General features: G+C 36.6%; 1 protein-coding gene across 2 annotated transcripts in view; it reads right to left on the reverse strand.

Moving 5' to 3' along the window:
• Positions 1-4101: 4101 nt before the first annotated feature.
• Positions 4102-22447, reverse strand: part of LOC109406408 (protein anachronism) — a 46974-nt gene continuing 28628 nt past the window's right edge. Inside the window, exons 2-6 of one of the 2 annotated variants that reach the window (XM_029869862.2) lie at positions 22082-22309; positions 16233-16363; positions 15949-16173; positions 13612-13684; positions 4102-6489 (exon numbers count right to left, since the gene is read on the reverse strand). In XM_029869862.2, the coding sequence (XP_029725722.2) occupies positions 6042-6489; positions 13612-13684; positions 15949-16173; positions 16233-16363; positions 22082-22309 (1105 nt within the window). In that variant the 3' untranslated portion in view covers positions 4102-6041. Of the gene's footprint in view, positions 6490-13611; positions 13691-15948; positions 16174-16232; positions 16364-22081; positions 22310-22447 lie in introns of both variants that reach the window. The other variant, XM_029869861.2, reaches the window with a different exon arrangement.

Genomic DNA, 22447 nt, shown 5'->3' on the forward strand with positions numbered 1-22447 from the left:
CCCTATAAATTGAGGTATAGCTCAAAATTGTGACGTGTTGGAGCAAATCTGAGCCCGGATTCGGATTCAGCGGCCCAAAATCTGTCAGAGACACATAAGTTTGCTCTTGAGACAGATCAAAAGTTAATTTTTGTTACGCTGTGTTATTATCATATAAATTAGTATGAGTGTAGAATTAGCATTTAAGATAAAATACACATTAATAAAAACCAAAAAAATATAAATTAGCTTCCTCATCATGTAACAACAAATTGCGAAAGAACTTTAATTTCTTTTAATAATAAGATTGAATAATTGGTGTTCCCGTCTAGTCAACGTCTATTTCGGGCACAAACCAAATTGAATTTCGGGCACAAGTTCTACGTGCCAATACGTGCCAATATGGTACATAAAGTGATCAAAAATTATGACTAGGCCGTAGGCGTTTATTCTAAAAGTTGGTCAAATTATTCACAATCCAAATCAAATCTTGTGTTCAATGTACTTTTGAGCAGAAAGCTTGTAACTTGAGATGGATGTAGCTTGAGAAAAACAACTGAAATTTTTCAATTAATATTTAAGCTCACCAAATCATAATACGCCGCCACAGTGCAACGAAAAAATCTTTCTCTGTGGTTGTGAGATACGGTGTTTCATATGCAAACAATCCACGCACGTATTTAGCTGCATGCTGCCTAGATGAAGACAACATGTTGTTTACATTTTACAGACGAAAAAAAAGTGATTTATTGAATATATTGAACAACTTTTATCTAATGTTTTCGAGTTCGCGCGAGATAGGGTCTTGTACCATTTGGGCAGATGTACCTATTTTGGGCACTTGCCACTATAACTAAGTCATTTTTAAACCGATTTACTTGAATTTTTGTATAGAGTTAGGCACGTACAGCATCTAACTCTGTACAAAAATTCAAATCAATCGGTTTGAAGTTGACTTAGTTATAGCTGCAAGTGCCCAAAATAGGTACACCTGCCCAAATGGTACAAGACCCTAATTGCGAACGCGAACGGTTATGCTGCGATACTCACTCCATATAGGAGCGATGCATGCACAGCAAAGAACAACACGATACTCTCGACCATTTTTCCTCACTTAATCAGTCCAAAAAGAAAACCTTGTCGCGCGTCTCCACCACAATATGAAGTAGAAGTCTTTAGTTCAATCCACACAGGGATGAACTGAACGCGACGCTTAGAGTTAAATTTACTAAAGCATGTATTGTAGGATCATGATTCACTTTGATCGTATAACTTTTTGATTTTGAATCATGCCGTGTAGACTTTCGCGCTATTGTTCGCTTTACGCAGAAAGCAAACAATAGATCATTCACGACAGATGATCGATCAATGTTTCTTCACAAAACTTAATCTAGTCTGAAAAAAAGAGTCAGCACCGTTACTTGAAGTGACGGACTATACAAAGTGTGCTTTGGAGAATACAAAAAAAAATCTACGTAGACAGTCATGTATTTTTACAACGAATATTCACAATAAAATAATAGCATGAAACGAACTCATCCATTTATGTGCCCCCATCGCTGGTTGTCTGTAAATCACTACGTCGAACAAATCACAAAAACAAGCGCGCACTAATGTGGATGATTAGCTGCAAAGCTACCGCACAGCCCCGATCTTTGGCTACCGCATGACCGAACCACCCCTGCTGGAACTAATTTCGGCTCTAACACACGCGTGCCATACACTAGCTGTATATGTAATGTACCCTTACATTTGCATCCACGTGAAGGCTTTTAAAATCACGACTTCGATTTGGTGCTCCGCGAAGGCACCACCGGCACATAATGATAAAATGCGGAAAAAAAGAACGACCACACGCGCGTCGATTGGGAGGCTTTACGAAACTCCGAAATGCTCACTTCCGAATAGAAAATAGAAAAAAAAAAAACGAACCACCGAAGCAAACGCGCGCGACACCGGCACTCAGACGAAATCCCATCACACACTCTATCCTGGGACACGGTTTATATGGTAAAAAAAATTTAAAAAAAAGGAAAAACTCTAGCTCCTGTATACTTTTTGAATTCCATCGAGATCGAGCTGAAATTTTGCACAGTTGATACGTGGCTCAAATGGAACTCAAAAAGTGTAAGGAATAAAATGTCTTTTTCTGTCCCATGCAAATACAGTCCGGTCTTTTTTTACGCGGTTTTAATTTACGCGGCCGCGTAAATGAAAACTCCATACAAAAATAATTTCATCGTCTTGTTTTTGCATGATTCGTCGAGAAACGGTGAGACTTTTTTACGCGGTTTTTCGAATTTAGAACCGAGTTTTTTTTTACGTGGTACGTACCCCCGCGTAAAAAAAAACCTGACTGTATTTACATTTCTTAGAGGCTTGCAGGGGATATCAGGAACTTTAATAGGCGTTTCCAGAGGCTTCTGAGGTATTTCAGCAGATAAGGGGCTGTCCATTAGGCATCGTACACAAATTACGTGACGCTATAGGGGGAGGGGGGGAGTCTAGCTTAGCGTTACGAGCCATACAAAATATTTTTGGTTTTCATACAAAAAGCGTTACAAGGGGGAGGGGGGGAGTCTGAAATCGCCGATTTTAGCGTTACGTAATTTGTGCACCATGCCTTAATTACGTAAGGGAATTTTTGTGATTTTCTGACATCCCCTTCCCCCTTGTAAGGTTTTTTATATGAGAACCCAAAAATTTTTGTATGGCGCGTAAGATTTCTCAAACCCCCCTCGCCCCATAAACCCTTACGTAATTAACGGACAGCCCCTAAGCTATAGAATTGGAATCCCTTAAAAGCAATAAGAATTCTTGAAGGCCATCTTGAAATCGTCTGAAACGTACTCAAATGCCCGGAAACTCCACTAATACACCAGAAATGTCCCCAAATTTATACCTGAAACCTCCTGAAATGACAAGAAAACTCCTAGACGTGCTTCTGGAAACACCCTTAAACTTCCTGAAGCTTTCCTGAAAATCACGAAAACGCATCTGAAAACTACCTGAAACCCTTTTAGAAGCTCCTTGAAACATCATAAAACGCTCCTAAAATCTTTCAGAATTTCCCTGAGTTATCCGAAAACACTTCTGGAGCCACCAGGAACACTCTGAAACACCGGAATAGTACTAGTATACAGATGTTGGCTTTCTCGGTCTAGGGTCAATCTAAACGGATAGTTTTGGATTACCCCAATCTAATCTAAAACTAGCCGTTTAGATTGACCCTAGACCGAGAAAGCCAACCTCTGCATACAGTTATTAATTGAAGGGCTTTCTTTGCCTGCCATTGCATGAATTTGTATATTGTGAGGCAAGTACAATGATTCACTATGCCCAGGGAGTCGAGAAAATTTTCCCGACTGTAACGGGAATCGAACCCGCCGTCCCCGGATTGGCGATCCATAGCCTTAACCACTAGGATAACTGGAGACCCGAATTATTTAAGCCCACCAGGTCACAGTGCAACGAAAAAATCTTTCTCTGTGGTTGTAAGATACGATGTTTCATATGCAAACAATCCACGCACATATTTGGTTGCATGCTCCTTGGACGAAGACAACATGTTGTTTACATTTTACCGACGAAAAAAAAAAGGAATTTATTGAATTTATTAAACATCTTTTGCTACATTCTGTAGCAGTGAAATCAAACTAGGAGTGCCACAGAGCTTTTGTGAGGTGCGAAGTGAAGGTTGGTTAAACAAGTGAATCTGACGAAGTCAAAATTGATCGGTGATGAAGAACAATTTGGCTAGCTGCTGCTTTGGTGTGGTTGCCTTCGTCGTACGCAAAACGAGAAAAAACGATTCAACTCTTAAATTGAGTGAAATTGAAACGAGAAATTTCGGGGCTGGTTATTGAAAATCTACATCTTTATGCTTCTATCTGATGAACCAATGGTAAAGTTAAGTTGGAATATTTGTAATTATTGGCTATTTTTCGCCTGACATGACGGGAAATAGCGCATTTGACGAAGCAGATTTGAAACTTCTTATGTTTTCAACTATTATTGAAAATATACACACACGAAGTTCACTTGCATGTATGCGTACGGAGTTCCGAAACCGACTTCCCCCTTAACACTAGAAGTAGGAAATGTGATAAAATAGTAAGAGTCTTTCAGATTTCGATTAAAATTTTATTTTTACCATGCTTTTAACTTACACAGATAGACAAAGCGTCATAATATCGCCCCTGCAGACGCCTCGCACAGTAATACACATTTCACTTACTACTCGCTATGTGTCGCTACTGAGCTGCTCACAAGTATAACTCCTTCTCGTGTCGTTACGGTTAAAAAAAGCCATTTGTGTGTACACATCCTAATACTAGAATTCTGCTCCGTCGGATTTGACAAGGTTTGGGAGAACTGCGCTCTCTTATTACATCGAATATTTACAATCCAGTATACAATCCGCACCCGGCCCTATAGGGGCTTACAAATGCAGCAGGAAATAAATAAGTTACGGTATCTAAGAGTACAACTATCTTACTCTCTATGCGCGTGTGCCATGTGCTGCACTATGTGCATAATTTTAATCGTTTTCCTCAGCTAATATATACAAATCGAGGCAGCCACAGAGCGTGCCCTTTATTCAGAGACCCTACCGACTATGAATCATGTTTAAAGCTCGTACTGTGCGCATCATATTCATATAGTGTAATCTTACTGAGTAGTAGCGGAAGCCTATGGTCTAACATTTCATAAATAAATGCTATCGTATCCCACGCTAAACCAAACAAGTACGGGAACGGAATCGTTCGGCGCACTCGCACTCTCTTACAAAGCTATTACTAGAGTACTACAAAAAAATAATATTCGAAGAGGGAACATCTAAGCGTGTTTGTTTTCGAAACTGATTTGATTCCTTTTTTAGGAGGGAACAATCGACGCTTGAGATCTCCGCTTAAGTACATAGTACACATACAGTTGAAACTTCTAGATAAGCTCACAGGAACTCTATACGGACCTATAGTCTAAAACACACACGCATGCACACAGTTTCTTCTCTGGCGGGCGTCGTAATGGATTAACGTTTCACTGGTTTATCGTTCTATTTCGTTGCCGAGGATTATAGTTACAATACTTTTCGATTTGGTAGAATTTTGATAGATTTTTTTTATAGTATAATTTCGCACAAAGTGAAGAATAACCAGAAAAAAAACTATAAAAAATAACTGTTCTACACTGGTTTTTCAAAAACAATTTCATTCTTCCTGATGTCGCTGAGATTGTAAAATTTTGCTGAAAATGAGTTGTTTGTTAGATCAAACATTTTGGAAAAACTTGTATTGGAAAACCTTCATTTTTATCATATTTATACATTTTTTAAACAATTTAAAAAATATAAAAAAACAAGAAATTTAAAAAATGAATAAAAAAGGAAATGCAATTTTTTCAATTTTGTGAATGCACCACAAACTTTGTTTCTGATTTCGAAATTTCAGAACTTTTGAAGCGAAGTATATCTAGTGTACTCTGACTAGAAAGCAATTCTACGAAACTAAAACTGCAGAAAAAAGAAATGAGGAACACATTCTACGCAGGATTCTTACAAGTTTCAAAAGTTTGCTTCTGATAAAATATAGGAAAAGAACCACAAAATTTCAAGTATATTTTGAAATATTGTAAGGGATATTTTTAAATTTAAAAAACTACTGGTTGGTCATTATTTATCAATTTTTGGTGACTTGAAATTTCATTAAAAAAATCAATATATCAAATACAGCAATCTGTGTTCTCAAAACCGAATTAATCTCCGTTTCAGCAAAATTTTCCACCTTATGAGCTTTACTTTCTACACACTCACTCATCGTGCCGCACCTGATTCAACTCAGTCACAGTTCAAAAACGAAAAAAAAAACTTAAACTTCAACAAAAGATCTCAAAATAACGCTAAAATCTAACTCCCTTACCAAACCTAACACCTAATACTACTTGGAGAACCGCGCCACTTACCCACCCACACGGCGTCATGGCATTACACAACTCACGTTCCTCTGTCCTCTGTTCCGGCTGCTGACCCTTCACTGCGTCCCCATCATCGCCAGCGTGAATCAGAGCTTCCGCTCCTCGAGCGAACCGGACGACGCCAGGTAGTACTCCTCGCTTTCGCCCGAATCCTCGACGTCCAGCGTCCTCACCACTTCTTGGTGGTGCTGAAGGTGCTGCTGGTGCTGTTGCTGCTGCTGCTGCTGCAGGTGGCGCTTCTTGTGCGGCTTGGTCATCGAGTGGTGCGCGTGAACCGACGGCTGATGTTGCTTGATTTCGACCGTTTCGTCCATTTCGTACGAGTTGCCGAACGCCGAGGAGGAGCCGGACGATGCCGCGGGGGCGGTGTTCTCTAGCCGGTAGCGTACACTGCCTCCGTAGTGGAACTTCTGCTGCTGCTGATGCTGGGGGTGCGGGCGGAACATGCGATGGTGCGGGTGCTGGTGGTGCGCGGAGAAGTAGTGCGGATGCGGCGGGCTCGTCTTCTGCATCATGACGTCTATGCGGGGGACGCTGGAAGGAGAAGTGGGGGGAAATATTAGTATACCCTTCCTAGTTTTGATACGCTCCGTAGAAGTGAATTGTCCGTACAAAGATTTTCATATTTTTTATATGAATTAGAATAAAAATCTACGTTAATCTTATGCTGTATATGGCTGTATCCTGCTGCCAAGTGTTTAACTCAAAAATAGTCAACATACTCGGAAAATTTAAGATCTATTGGCGTATACCATCAAGCTGAAACGTATAGCCTCTAGCTCAATGAAAAATGAATCACAACCCCTCGCCAAATACCTTGTGATCTCTCAGTAGGTCGGTTTCAGAAACACGTTCTCCTCCATTTGGGATATTGGTGTCATCAAACAGGTTTATAGACTGTTTCAGAAATTATAGTTACACTTTGTTTATTAGACAAAATGAACTGTTTTAGTCATTTCTACCAACTTCTTTCAAAATATAGCATACTGTGTTCCTGATTTTCGCATTCCCTTATCTTTGTCTCGATATTTTGAAGAACAGTCGATTTCTTTAACAATTAACTTCATAAGAATACCACACAGTTTCTTAGCTTTTCTGAACACATTTAATTTGAACTAATCATGTTTTTTCAGCTAATTCAATCCGTCAGATAGCAAAGCTTGTCATACCATAAAAAGGAATGCCGTAAGCAGTAATTAAGGCATTCGTTTGCTTAACTTTTGTTGCTTCATGTGATGTTAAGACATTTGAAACAAAAATTATTGCATTGAGAAGACCCGTAATGATAGTTCTTGATCAAATATTCCAGTAGAAACTACTTTGTTTGTAAAGCCTCTGCATGGCTATCGGTTATCTAATTAAGGTACACCAGGGCAAGTTGAAACGGGTGGGGTAAGATGAAACGCGAAGCTTTGAAATTGGTTTCAAAACAATTTGGAAACATTTTCTCTACCAAAAGATTGTTAGATTATTAGTAGTATTAGTTGGTATTAGTTGGTATTAGTTGGTAAAGCACTTGTCTAGCGAATAAGGGTCGTGAGTTCAAATCTCACCTGAGCTGTGGATTTTTTCCCAATTAAACCAATAATTTACCCATCTGTACATATGTACGTTGAGTTAGGTATTTGAAATTCATAATTGACCACACGGATTGGTATTACCGAAAATTTGCACTTTGAGTGAGTCGTAATTAGGATATGGTTTAAACAAGGCTTTCTGAATATCTGCGAAGGAACGATGTCATACTATGAAAGGAACCTTGAAAAGCTATCTGGAAGGAACTTCCACAACAAACACCAGGAAAAACATGGGGTGAATGATCCATAGAAGGTTAAAATTCCCGGAAAAAAACGAACAAACAAAAGTAAAAGTATCAGAAAAAACTCTACGGTATTCCAGAGTATCAAATATTCACTGGAATCAAAACCTTAGAGGATTTCCCACGGAATTCTAAAATAAATTCATTATGAATTCGTAGATTTTTTACCTAAGCTTCTCATTTCACTTTTCCAAGATTCGCAAGGACGGTTTGCGCTGAAACTTGATCGTTTGGTTACCAATTGGTGATAACCAGTCCATCATCTTTTCAGTACAAACTATCAATTGGGTTTTTAAATTCGTAATGGCTTCGTAAGTTTTTCACCTTGAACAGTCGTTTATTTTTTTTTTTGCCAAAAAAAATCCAGATCGCAACTAATTATGCAATAAATTTCTAAGGAATTCGAAAACGTGAAAGTAAAAACTACAGTAAAACAGAAATGTTTTCAACTTCCTTCTCTATCGAAGCTGTATTCAGCTCTATGTTTTGGTAAATTTAAAACTTTCAAACAATATAAACTCGATTTTCAGCAATATTTTCTGCTCCACTTGATTGTTTTTTCAGGACACGATACCGAAATCGAAATCAGCACATATTTGCGTTTCTAACACTTTGGTTGTTTTGTTTAGTTAATTGACTACAAAACATTTTTTCAGAATTTTCTTCAACAATTTCTACACAAATTTTTAAAGTTATTCCAACATTTTATCATGAAATCCACGAGGAATCTCTGCAAAAATTTATTGAAAAATTAAGAAATTTCATCACAAAGTTTTCCGGGATTTGGATAAGTAACGTTTCTTCGAAAATTCTTTATGAATTCCATAAACAGACTCTCCTCCAAACAGTTGCAACAGTTGTTTCTTTTACAGTATCTCCAGACATTTCATAAGTTTTTTGAGGAGATCGTCTCGAAATTTCTCCGCTTCTCAAAATGTTCCGTGTTCCTTCAGACGTTTCTCCAGAAGCTTCTCAAAGAGTATTTAATTTTTTTTGGAATTTGTGAAGGAGTTCTTTCTGGAACTTCTCTGGATGTAATTTTTGAAGGGATTTTTAACAATTTACTTGAGTTTGTCGAGGGTTTGACCTGATATTCATTAAGATTTTTTTTTCTCAACATGTTATACAAAAAAATAAATAAAACGTTTATTTTATTTTTTCTCACAAACTTTTTGTTTTCCTCTACGAATTAACAAATAGTATTCGCAAGTATACCCCCTAGTAATTGTTTAGAAATTAATAAAGTAGCCAGTGGCGCAACCAGCGAAAAATAACGGGATGAAAGCAGGGGCAAATTCCCCTTCTTACCATCATTCTTTTTCCCATGTTGTTTAGCAGAGTGAGCAAGAAAAAAGGAAAAGCTGGTTACATCGCTCTTGGTAGCTAATCTATAGGGGTTGCTGTAGACTTGTTTCATGCTTTCTTTGAAAAAAAAAATACTTCAAGTTATCCTGGAAGATTTTTTTTTCTGCAGAATATCTTTAGATGAGTTATTTCCGGAATTTCCCTAGCCTCCTTATGAAGGCCCTTCAATAGTTTCTCTCGGAAGTTTTCCAGCCAATTTCCCAAAAATGCATGCAGTAAATTATCCGAGTTCTTTTTTTAAATCGTTTAAGTTATGAGAAACTTCTCCGAGAAAACTTCGTGTTCTGATAAATTTGAAAAAAAAAATCTGATAAAATTGAAGAAACACCCAGAGATTTTTAAAGGAACTCCTATAACATTTTCCTAAGAAACAACAAATAAAATTTCTGAAGGAATACCAAAAGGCGTATTGGAAAGAGCTCGCTGACGTAGTGTACGGTTTGGGTCAAAAACTGATCTTTATACACAAGGAGGATTAAAGTATCTCCGGGGGGAACTGCTGGAACAATCTGAAGGATCTCTATGAGATTTGTTCGAAGAATTTTCCAGAGAGATTATTCTAAAAAGTTCTGAAGAAAATCCAGGAACTCCTCACAAATCACCTGAATGAACTTCATGAAATACAGTTCAAGGAATATCTAAACAATTCCAGTGGGAACTCACAAAGAGCCATCAGTAGGAATTCATGTGGGAATATTTTCTTGCACTTCTAGATAAGAATATTTTAAGGAACTTCTGGATGTACAGCGTCTCCCATAAAGTATGGCCACAGCTTTGAGTAGTATGAATACAATCATTTTCTTAACAAACAGTTGGTTTTATTTTTTTTTATTTTTTTATTTTTGTACTCTATTCAAAATATTTCTATTGATCTCTGAAATAAATTTATACATTTAAAAGGGTTTGCTGTTGACAAATCTCTGTCTATTATAAGAGACGAACCAGCCAAGGGCTGAAAGTCTCTCTAATAAAGACAAATCAATCAATCTGTCTATTATATGAGCAAACAAAACGAGTTATTTACTCATACAGTATAATTCGAACGAACTACCTATCAATCCAAGATGGGATGATCACTAAGTAGTCAATGTATATTTCTGCACCATAGTTAGGAAAAACAGCTATCAAATATAAGAAGGTAAAATTTCTGATTGAATTATAAGTACCTAAAGAGTCAATAGTTATTTCAGTAACGAACAGCCTATACATTTAAGAAATAAAAATTGCAATTCAATACTTCATTAACACAACATGAAAAAACAGCCTATAAAAAAAATAGGAAAAATGTCCAATGGCAATGTTAGTGGCTGAAATACATATGATTTCGAAAAGTTCTACTTTTCAGCAAAAATGTGAAAAAGTAGTACTTTTCGGCATTTTAAGCGACCATTTTAGCGCTCTTCTGCTCAGCTAAAAGTTGACGTTTTCACAACGTCATGACAAAAAAAAACAATGTTTGTATTTGAGATCATTTTTTTTTTGGTTCCAAAGACTTTGTCTAAAATTCCAATCAATGATAGTGCGAAAATAAGGTACAAAACTGACAAAAAATTCTGTTGCTTTCGTAAACCACGAATGCGGTTTACGACGCCATACTTTTCTAATGTAAAAATGTGCAGGGAATTATATGAAACTGGTTTCGTAGGCCGCACGGATCGTTAAAATACTTAATTTACCCCATTTTTTTAACGTTTTTGATGGATTTTTTTTACTTTTTTTTAAGAAGCGGGAATGACCTTGACGTATAAAAACTCAATCAATCAAGCTCGTATATATTGCTGATATAAAAAATGCTAAAAATCGGTAAAGTCCAAACAAATGAGTTTTTTTTTTGAAAACACATTTGAGCCATCTATTATATCAGGGAACCAAAATCGAAAAAAATTGTGTCTATGCCAAAATATCATTTTTTGAATTGAAAAGTTCTGTAGCTTTTGAAACCACGAAGGTTTTTAACGAAGTCACCCTTTTCTATTGTAAAATGTGCGGGTAATCGAATGAAATCGGCTTCATAGGCCGTAAGGATCATCAATACACTTATTTTACCCCAATTCCCCCGGTTTTTGGGGGTTTTAACAGAAATGTTTTTTTTAGAAGTGGAAATAACTATGAAGTATACACTTAACAACTCAATCAATATAAAAGTCAAGTAATTTTTTTCATTATTTTTATTATCTGGCTCAGTTTTATGCATAGAAAAGTGTTTATTAGGTGATTTTATTGAAAAATATGGCAATTTTTGGAAAAAAAAACATTAAAGGTTTGCTGCATACGGACGAAGTGACTCTACAACTTTTGAAACTAGCCATTTTTTAGATAAAGACCATTCCCAAATGGCAGAGCGGCTAAATTGTGTCCATACCATATGTGACAATTGCGTGAATCTTTGCAAAAAGTTATTAAGGAATCCCTGCACTACAGGCTGTTACAAAAATGCATTTCACGAAAAGTCATGATTCACAACGCTAAAATGAAAATAATACACGTTCGCAGTGTTTTTTTTAGAACATTTCCATTTTTTGAGAAAAATCATTTAGAGATTTCACCAGGGCGACATTTCTTGATAATTTTTCATAAAAACAAAACAACATATTTTTGTAATCATTTTTTCAATTTTTAAATTTTTCCAATGTTTTGTTTTTTTTTAAGGTACACCTGGGCAAGCTGAAACGGATGGGGTAAGATGAAACAGCGGGTTAATGTGATGTTATCTAATCATGATAAACACTTTGAATGCCATAACACTTAGTTTTTGAATCAAATAATCTCCGTCATCAATTTTGAAATCATTTTTGGAACTGCACGTTTCATCTTGCCCCGGTGTAGCTTAGTGCAAACTTACACAAAGCCAATGCATAAAGTTATACAGACAATTTCTAACAGACTTTTCATCAAAATCGTATCAAAATTGCATGATTCAAAATAAATAATTGATCTATGCAGTTTTTTTGCGCATTTTTTTTTAAAATAATCAAAAACTAGTTACTTAAAAACAAAAAAGTTCTTCCGTCAATAAAATCGCAAAATAAAAATAAAACAAACACCTTTCAGTAATGTCTTGAAGTCCATAGAAAAATACAAAAATATTGGCAAAATTCAAAAACTTGAAAATCAACGAATATACTGTTCATGAAAAATAAAATAAAACTCGTACTGGCGGATCCTCTAAATAATGTTCATGAAAACCGAAATGTTCTACAAAAAATGCTTCATACATGCATATCTTTCAATCAATGGTTTACCGGACCGTAACTTTTTTAACCTTGATTGTTTGTGTCAAGTGTTTTGCTTATTTTATATTAACCTCTAATAGAATGTTGGGGTCAATATGACCCAGACAGGCTCGCTGAAAGTACATTACGCTATCTTAGCGTGCCTAGCTCAACATCTTAGGAAGGTTAAGGGTTCTTGATAAAAAAAAATGATCATAGTTGTAGTTTATTATGGATTCAGCAGAGTCAGCTATTTAAACTGTGAAATGCTCATGAAAGCTAAGAATCTAAGAAGCAGGATTTGTTCCAGTTGAGATTTTATCAAGAAGAAGAAATGGATGCAGCAGGGTTCAAACTATTAAGTAAAGTTGATTCTATTTTTGCTTAAATTATATAAATTTATTTTAAGTAGATCACGTTTAGAAATAATTGTCAGCATAAATTAGCTTGCTTCGAGTGAATAGAAAATTGTTAGTTTGTTTTATTCAAAGGAAATGTGAAACTGTTACACATTTCTGGTGTGGTCAGGAAATTATGCATCTCTAAACAGTCCCGGCAAACGTTGTATTTAAAGTTTGATTGAGTTGTGGTAATTCGACAACTATTGGACTGCTTTTAGCATCGCACTCTATAATGGTTTCCTTGCGATCGTGTTCAATTTCTTCGTCGTCCATAATAAATTCAGTAATGTCACATTTTTAAAGTGTTTTAGTTGTTTTTCTTAACTGTTTCTACATATATACTCGGTTATCCTGAAGACGAATCGAACTGCACAAAAATCATGCTGATCGGTTCATCCATCCGTATTTATATTTTGAATCTCAACTTTTTTCGGGTTAATAAAAAAGATCACTTGAAACATAATGTTACGTTTGACGAAATGCCTTAAACGCATGAAAATAGGTAACATGTTCTCAGAATTCTAGTAGATTTGGTTCCCGCTATAAACCTTTATTTATAATTGTTTGAAAATATATATTCATAGATGCAAAGGGGTATAAGTGACCATTTTGTCGGTTTTGAGCTGAGCATTTCATAAAATTCTTCAGATTTCAAGCTTTTAGGAACTGTTTGTAGATTGTTTCTACGATGATTATAAAAATTACAATAAATCAGAGAAAATTTGTTGGTTTTTGATACTCCATACAACCATCGAAAATGCTGTTTTTGTCACTTACACCCCTTTGCTTCTAACCCCCTCATTCAGATTAAGAATATCTCTGTACGGACAATAGTTCAAGCTGATCAAAAGATACTTACTGTGGCACATCGTCCATTTCATCAGAGGACCATGAGAGTGAGTTTCGGAAAAAGTTCCATGGAAGTACGGCTGCTGTTGCTGGAACGAAACGTCAAGCGACGGTACGATTAGTAATGTTGGCAATTTGAACAATCACGTGGGTTACAATTAACAGTGGGGCACAACAAACGAGCAATAAAACGGTCAATTTGGAAGCGGCACGACTTTTCTTCCTTTAGGGAAGAAGGGTTTTGCAAATCAGCTGCAGCCAGCAGAATGGGTGCGAACTCAAATTCTTAATGCTTAATTTATTCGTGCGGATTGAGCGGGATTAGTTCAACAAACAAACGATCAAAACGAAAGATTACAACAAAAACAACAACAGCTTTACACGATTTTACCTATAAACACTTACGAACTGCGAGGCGTGATTTAGTTAGTGCCGATCGATGCACAACCAGATAATTGGCAGAAACTCAAATCACACATTGAGCGGAGCAAATTATAAGAGGAAAAATATGTGGGGTTGACGATCGCGGTGGAATTTACCTTTGCGGATCCATTGGGCTGAGCTAGAGTTTTAGTAACGTAATGGGTGGTTTTGGGAGTGTGGATGATTGCCCTTACTTGCAGCCATTCTAATGCAGTTGATTGTCGCTTACCCAAGCACTAGTTTCAAGTCTAAGAGATTCGAGCAATCTATTAAAATCTTCTTGAAACCGAAATAAAGTTTTATGGCGGTTCTTAGAACCCACCGAAAACCAATTGACAACTTCAATGTTGGTTATTATCAGTTACATTTTTAAAATATCGGTAAGCCAATACCAAATCTTGGAAATCTTTGCCGAGGTCTTGGAAAAAAATGGGTTGAATGGATCTCGGTAGAACATCTAACGAAATTCGGTGCAAAGTGTTACCAAAATTTGGAATGAACCAATGTCAGCCATCCCTGTACTGCGGAAAACAATAGAATTAAGGTTAGTGCCATTTTTTCCCACCTTTTGCAGAAAACTTTGATATTTCGCAGCTCAATTCTAAAATATTTTTGTAAATTACAAAATTCCAAGATTCATCAGGAAAATTTCAAAACACCGCTGATATTTCCAAACTTTCGACAATAGCACCGATATTTTCAAAGATTTTCTGGATTCATTCACTAGATCGATTTAAATCCATTGAATAGAACCATATTTCGCTAAAATCAAGTTAATATCCTGCCACAAACAACCGCCCCTTGTTTTGGGGTAAACCATGCTGCATATCATTCACCTGCCATTCCGTTTGCAGCTAGGCTCAGCAGTTTCCAAGAGTGCAGTCAAAACCAGCCAGTCAGATCAAACAACGCAACGTGGTGCTTTGACTTCTCCCAACCAACAACGTGTACCGGACCGACGAAAGCGTTGCATTGTGGCAATAGGTTGGTACTTAATGTGAATGAAAATTCCACACCGGTAGCGTAAACATAGCCGAAAATATCGTTTCCTGCACCGGCGAGCACAATTTGTTGCTTGACGTTGTTGGACGAACGATCGGGGAACGGGGAAGGGGGAGACTCTCGGAAGAGGAAGAAGTACCATCGATCGTCGTGAAACTGCATCGCGCAGCAATACGCGATCTACTGGAGGCCTGATGGCAAGAGAGAGACAGGACTAAACTGAAGTGTGTAAACGGTTGACGGTTGTTGCCGTTTTTGAGCGAGACGTTTGGTCTACGATCGCCGAAATATAACAGAGTAATGATCGCGAAGAAGGTTGGACTTTCAGTGATGATCACCCTGTGATCGAAGCCTCGGTTCAAATTCACCCAAACGTTCGGTGGGCATCTCGCTCAGTGGCGTGTTCAAATTTTTACCGAAACGTACAGAAATTAGAAATACGCTGTCGCATCGGATATTCAATACCTCTCTGCGCCGCGGCTAGGTAGAAGTTCCAGGTATGGAACGCCACCTCCCTTAGCGCGAGCGATAAACAAGCGTGAGAACGGGTGAAGTTCAGGAATGTGTTTACGAGCGGCGCAGTGGAGGTGTCCGTTAGCAGGCACCTGATTGAAGGCCGAATGCCACGCTACCCGAGTCGGGACGAAGTCTCGGTTGACCGTACGCCGTTTCCGCGATACCCGAGTTGCTACCCAGGTCCCGTTTCACGTTATCGGTTGCGGAAGGATCCATCTAGGAGGAATGTGATCCGAATGCGGACTTCCAGGTTCCAGGTCACGTGGATTACTGGGGAATGATCAAGAATTTGTTTGTGGTAAACCCTGAACCCGAGTACTACACTGCACATTCTTACTGTATTCTTCGAAGAGGGAGAAAGTAAAAGAGTTAAAATGAATGAAAAGCGCAAAGCTCACACACTTACCGTTTGCTTTACTTGCCTCGGAGCAATCGGTCGGCTGGAAGTAGCGAGCCGCCGGCAACGGGTTGTCATCCTGATCCTGGACGTCGACGGCAATGCCGAAGTTACGGTTTGGTTTATCCCACAGTTTGACCGCCAGCAGCGTATCGAGTGCGATCCAGCCTCGGTAGTTACGGGTGATCGTGATACTGCTGCAGATACGCTTCTTACGCTCGGTGGACACGTTGTCTGCAAAAGGGATTCTACGCTGTAGAAGACAGTAAGAAGATCGAATTTCAGTCACTTACCCTTGCTCTTTTTGCGCCAGTACACGGAAACGGTAACACGAATCATCTGCTCGGCGGGGTTCTTGCAGTTGTCGGAGTCGCCGCGACGGTTCCACGAATCGGTCGAATTGTCAGTGCCGGTCATGTACAACCTGAGAAGAAAAGATTATCGGCGGAGATCGGAGAGCGTGTTAGATTACGGAATTACGTTTTACCATAGGAAGAAATGTTGGCGCAGCCAATATTTCCTTATTTAGATAGCGCCTTCGAGGTCTAGCATTGATTTTGCCTCTACAAGAGTTAATTTGACACTTCCTGGAATATTCTCATGACAATAGCTCTAATAAACAATTTGATTTGGAGAAGTTTTTGGTGGAATTTCTCAAATAATCATGATTCTCCCTTAACATTATCCCTTGTTATACAATCAATGGGCTCGACGTATTCAGAAAAGAAAATGTAAGAGATCTGTAAAAACCTTTTTAGATAAATTGGGTCAACCCGGTTATTTTTGAAAAAATACGTCACTCTGATTGATGTAATACGGGTTTTCGAAAAAAATAATCAAAAGCAGCAAGAAAACAATTCCGAGACAATCTTCCAAGAATTAAGGCATCTGAAGTTTATTAGAAGATGATATCCAATCACAGTTAGTTGGTTCTTTGCAATGTTAAATGAAAAGTTTTATAGTGTTTTGAGGACAAATTAATCTTTAACGTTTTTTTAATGAACTGTATTTAACATTCATTGTTAGTTGAGGTGTTTTCATCAGAACATGTATCAGATTTAAAAAAAAAAACACCTGAAGAAATATTCTGAAAGATCTTCAAAATCTCTAAACAAAATCTCCGTTTTCAAAATTCTACTTTTACATTTTTTTTTTCAATTCTGTTTTTTTGCTAATACATTCCAAGAATTCTCTTATTCCAGAAGCTAACTAAAAAATCCTTCAAGTATACCTTGAAATTCACCCATTCTGGCAGGAGTTTAACTCAGCTTCTCTATGAATTCATTCATTGAAACTTTTATAAAGTTCTTTATGGTTTCTACTCGTGGACTCCGAAAAAATATCGCGGTTTTAAAGTAGAAACTAATAAGAATGAACTACAGTTTGCCTGAGATGGCATGTACTGCTATCTAAATTCCTAAAATTTTCCGATTATTCGACATAACTTTCCCAATGCATCACGTTGGGAACAGCTCGCTGACGTAGTGTACTGTTTAGGTCAAAAATGGCCCTAATGCACAAGGAGGGTAAAGAAAATTTTCACTTTAATTTTAGAATTTATCATTTTTTTACGAATACTATTGAAGAAATATCTGAGATTTCTCATGCATCTCTAATAGATTGAGAAATAGACTTTTCTGGTAAAATCCTTGGAAACGTAAGGACGAATCCTTAACTGTCGTTACATAGAACGGTAGACTGCAAAGCCGAAATCCCTCTAATCGTTTTCCATTAAAAGTTTCTTAGTAATCCCAAAAGTTCATCTCAAAATTCTAAAAAGAATAAAAAATAAATCGCCGCGAGGAAATCACGCAGGAATTATTGTAAAGGTTTCATTATAAAATTGTTAATACATTATACAATCGATATCACTTAAAATTGGATTAAAATAGTTCACCTTAAATGAAACTAAAATTTCTATAAAAAGCCTAATTTTACACATTTCTTTTTTTTTTTTTTGAAAAAAGTAAACGTAAGCTTGTACTAAAGTAAAGAACGAGAAATTTTGAATCCAGGATGATCCAGAGTTCTGACTAGATTATCGACAAGAATCTTTGTCAGAAACAATATTCTAGAGAAGGAATTTCTTGCAATGATCCAGGAAAGAAACATTCGTTTTACGATTTCTTGAAAAAAAAATTTTTTTTTCTTTCGAAGAATGCTTTACAGTTAACAAATTTCAATGACAAAATTCCGATCACTTTCAAATGAAACGATAATTTAAAAATATCTTAAAGTTCGTTTCGAGATTTGTACATGAGTTTCTTCACAATTTCCTTTAAATAAAGGCAAAATTATAAAGAAAAAACTCAGTAATGAATAAAATCAAAATTTAAAATGTTCGTTTCATTGCGGCTCTGAGCCAAGAGAATTTTTTTCCCTTTCTTTTTCAATGTAGTTCTTTTGTTTGGCGCTCAATTGCGTAAAACGCTGTACGGAGCCTAAGATCTTTTTGTACTCAATGATATACAATATACAAAAAAAAAAGTTCAACCATATCTGCTGGAAATGGGTGGAAGCCGGGATACTCGTAGCAGATCGAAGTTAGAAGATCACATTTTGAAGGATGGGCAGGGTGAAGATTGTTTCAAAGGTTTCACTGTAACTCATCCGGGTGTGAATTCGGCGCCTTAGAGAAAAGATTCATAAAGTATTTTTACTTGTTGTTGCTAAAGTATCCTCTTAAAAAGAGGTGTTGTCAAAAGTTGCCTTCGGATATTCAATAAAATTGTCAGGGACACTCATCAAAATTATCCCCTAGTAGTACTTCCAGAAAGTACTACAAAATTGTGATTAACTTACCGAGGAAGTTCCTACGACTTTTCAAAATAGGTTCGTACTTAGAAAATCATCTTGTACCGACTTTTCGAACCCTCTAAGCAGAATACCCTCTTTGAATGAGTGTAATCAGTTTCGTACCTTTTAATTCCGCCCTATGTTGCTTATCCTTTGACAGATACGCGTATTTCGACTACTACTTGTAATCTTCAAGTGGATAACTGACACTGAGGAAGATTACAAGTAGTAGTCGAAATACGCGTATCTGTCAAAGGATAAGCAACATAGGGCGGAATTAAAAGGTACGAAACTGATTACACTCATTCAAAAAATTAGAAAATCAATTAAAAAAATTTGAAGGAAATGTCTCGGGCTTTGCTCTTTTCATTTTTTTTTTGTTTTTACCTAGGTGTCTGAAAATGATTTCTCTTTGCTTTTTGCAGGATGTGAGTCATTCCTTCTGGACATCAATTTGGATTTTGTCTATAAATCTTTCCAAAACTAGCCATGCATGCAGATTTTCAAGGAACATCTTTTTTGGCTTTCTATAGAATTCCACAAAAGCTCAGATCAAAACTTTCCTCAAAAATTTTCATAACAATATCTCTGGGAAGTTTTTCGATTTTTTTTCCAAGAATCATGAAATCTTTCCTCATTTATTTAGAGATCCCTTTAAAAGAACATGTTCTATTTCAGCGAATTTTCAAGAAATTTCACCAAGAAAGGTAAGAAATGTTTGTTCATTTCACCACAATTTTCTTAATGATATTATTTAGAATTTTTGAAAAGTTTTTTCTATGATTTTTTTATGACTCAATTAATGCAAAAATATTAGGAATTCAGTAGCAATTGAGTATAGTAAGAAGGAGGAGGTCGTATGCCTCTGGGAGAAGGAATTCAAATGGATATATCCCTCCCAGGGGCTTTTTTCTGCTAATAAAGAAAATAAATACATACATATTTTTAAAATTTTACCAAAAAAATCAGTTTAAAAACTTTTGAATATATTGTATTGTAAAAAGTTTATTTTTTGGTTGAAATTTATTTTTAATATCTTAATTCCTTCTGACATTTCTGATAGAATTGCCTCACAAGTTTATTTAAGTAAAGCAAGCTATTATTAAATTTTATTAAAAGTTGTGAAATTTTGCAAAAATATGCTCCGAGAAATTCATCAGTCATCAAGAGATAGTCCAGAACTCCAGAAATTCATACGGGAATTCTGCCATCAAATTTATTCAAAATCAAACAGAAATGCCTTCAGCAGTTTATACGTGTTTCAAGAATAATAACTTCAATCTACATTGGCAACTTATGAACTATTTTCAGAAATTTGTCAAGGGAAGAAAATATGGAACAGCTAGCAAAATTTCTGTTAAATTTAGCGAGGACCATCTTTATTATTTCTTGTTCAATATCTGGAAATTCCAGGTTAAAAATTGAGAAGAATACCAGCAAAAATATTGGGCAAACATTCCATACTTATTTAGGGATTACTGTGCAACATCCAAACAACCTGAGAAAATAAAGCATCAAACATGAACTAAGCATGAGTTTGATTATAAAATTTATTGAAGAATTCAAGAAAACTTCTGATAAATTTGAAGAGAATCCAACATGTATCTTATAAAAAAGGCTCAGAAAGTTATTATTTTGTTTTTTTTTTTTTTATTTTTTGTAAAAAATATTAGAACTGATAAATTGTTTCATGTTTCTCTTACAGATTCCAAAGATTGCTGATAGAAACCAACAAATTGGTTTAATTTCCCCAACAGGGGAGGAAAAAAACCTAAAAATTCCTGTTGTTGAAGTTTGTTACCAACTAGTTGTCTCGGTAAACGTCGGAAGAGAAATTCATCGCAAAATGTAAATTTCGATTTTTTCTTTTTTCTCACATTCCAGCTCGCTTTTTCATTTATTTATTTTGACGAACATGTCGGAGCCCTGCATGAAGGGAACAGTGAAAGGGTTATATGAATCCGTTGACCATCATACAATTCTATATGCAATTAGAAATTCCCACATTTTTCAATAGTTTGGTCAAAAATCGTTTTTCTTGGAGAACCATTTTTCGTATTTAATGGTTTCAAGAAATATTGATCCGAATATCAAGTAAAATTTTCAGGAAATTTTAAATAGGGATCCTAATGAAACGCTGAGGGAACTACGTTGGCATTTTGTTTCAAAACATTTGAAAATATTGCAGGAGAAGTACACGACTGACGTTACTTTATGCCTGAATTTCTAATGTAGCAAGAGTGAAATTTTCCCAAATAATTTCTGAACAATTTCTAATAGACATAGAGCATTCCTGAAAAAATCCCATTTCTAAAAAAAAGTTGTGGCGAATCAACTAATTTGTACTGAAATTATTTTTGAATTCTTGAAAAAAATCCACGGATTCCCAAATACATTTATTTTCAGTAAATCACTGATTTTCAAGAAATCAAAACTTGTTATTTACTTCTCACGCTACGAAACGTAATTTGGCTGGTTTCTCTTAACGATCTTTTGTAGAAAAAGAAAGTCTGTACCAACGAAAGGAAGACCAATAACTGTGAGGATGATCATTCCTCCATGGTGATGCGTCTTTTCAGTACGGCAAAAATATAGCACAATAGATCAAATTAATGGTCGCAGTGGTACTATGTCCCAAACAGGGAAAAAGACCAACTAAATATGAAAATGGAAGAAATCCTAACATGTTTCCAGTCGTTTTTTGTAATGACTTATTTTTGGTAAATAATGTAGAACACAGTACTTTCTAGAAACATCCTTGGGACATACTTGGTAGAGTTTCTGAAAAAAAATCAAAGCTCTGAAAACATGTTGAACCCAAAAGTAAAAAAAAAAACAAAAACGAGGGAAGATTAAAAACCCCTGTATTAACTTATAGATGACTTAAAGAAGTCTTCTCTTAAAATATTCTTCTGTAAAATGTCGGTCGAAGCTCATAACAGTATACAACGCGGATTGTAGAGAAATATTCAATTTTTTTTCTTCTTCTTTATGGCTCTACGTCCCCACTGGGACTTGGCCTGCCTCACTTCCACTTAGTGTTCTTTGAGCACTTCCACAGTTATTAATTGAAGGGCTTTCTTTGCCTGCCATTGCATGAATTTGTATATTGTGATGCAAGCACAATGATACACTATGACCAAGGAGTCGAGCAAATTTTCCCGACCGGAACGGGAATCGAACCCGCCGTCTTCGGGTTGGTGATCCATAGCCTTATCCGCTAGGCTAACTGGAGACCCCAAAAGATTCAGTTAAATATTTCAAATTTCCAGGAAGTGGTAAATATGTTCTAAGGAATTGTGTGAAGATGTCTCTCGGCTACGCCAATACACCGACAACCACTTACCTCAACATCGCCGAGTTAACCGAAGCGTAAGGCTTGCTATGGGGAAGACGAAAGTAAAGATTCCAGGAGTACTCATCATCCCAGAAGCTCTGGTTGGTGTGCTTGGGCAGCTCGCAAACCGCGGAAAACGCCATCTCGTGGGTGGCTCCACCATGGCCGTAGCTGTCGTTGCGCATCAGGTTCGACTCGATGTTGTGCCGGATGTTGCCGATGATGTGCTTCTCGATGCTGAAACAGTGAGAGAAAAAAAAGGATGGAAACTGTTAGGGAACATCATTTTTTTTGTCTGCCTAGAAACTGAAGATCTGCTTGAATCATCATCATCGTTTTTCCCGATGATGTCACATTTCCGATCATATGATTTTC

This window comes from Aedes albopictus, chromosome 2 (genome assembly GCF_035046485.1).
Source record: "Aedes albopictus strain Foshan chromosome 2, AalbF5, whole genome shotgun sequence".
Classification (NCBI taxonomy): Eukaryota; Metazoa; Arthropoda; class Insecta; order Diptera; family Culicidae; genus Aedes; species Aedes albopictus.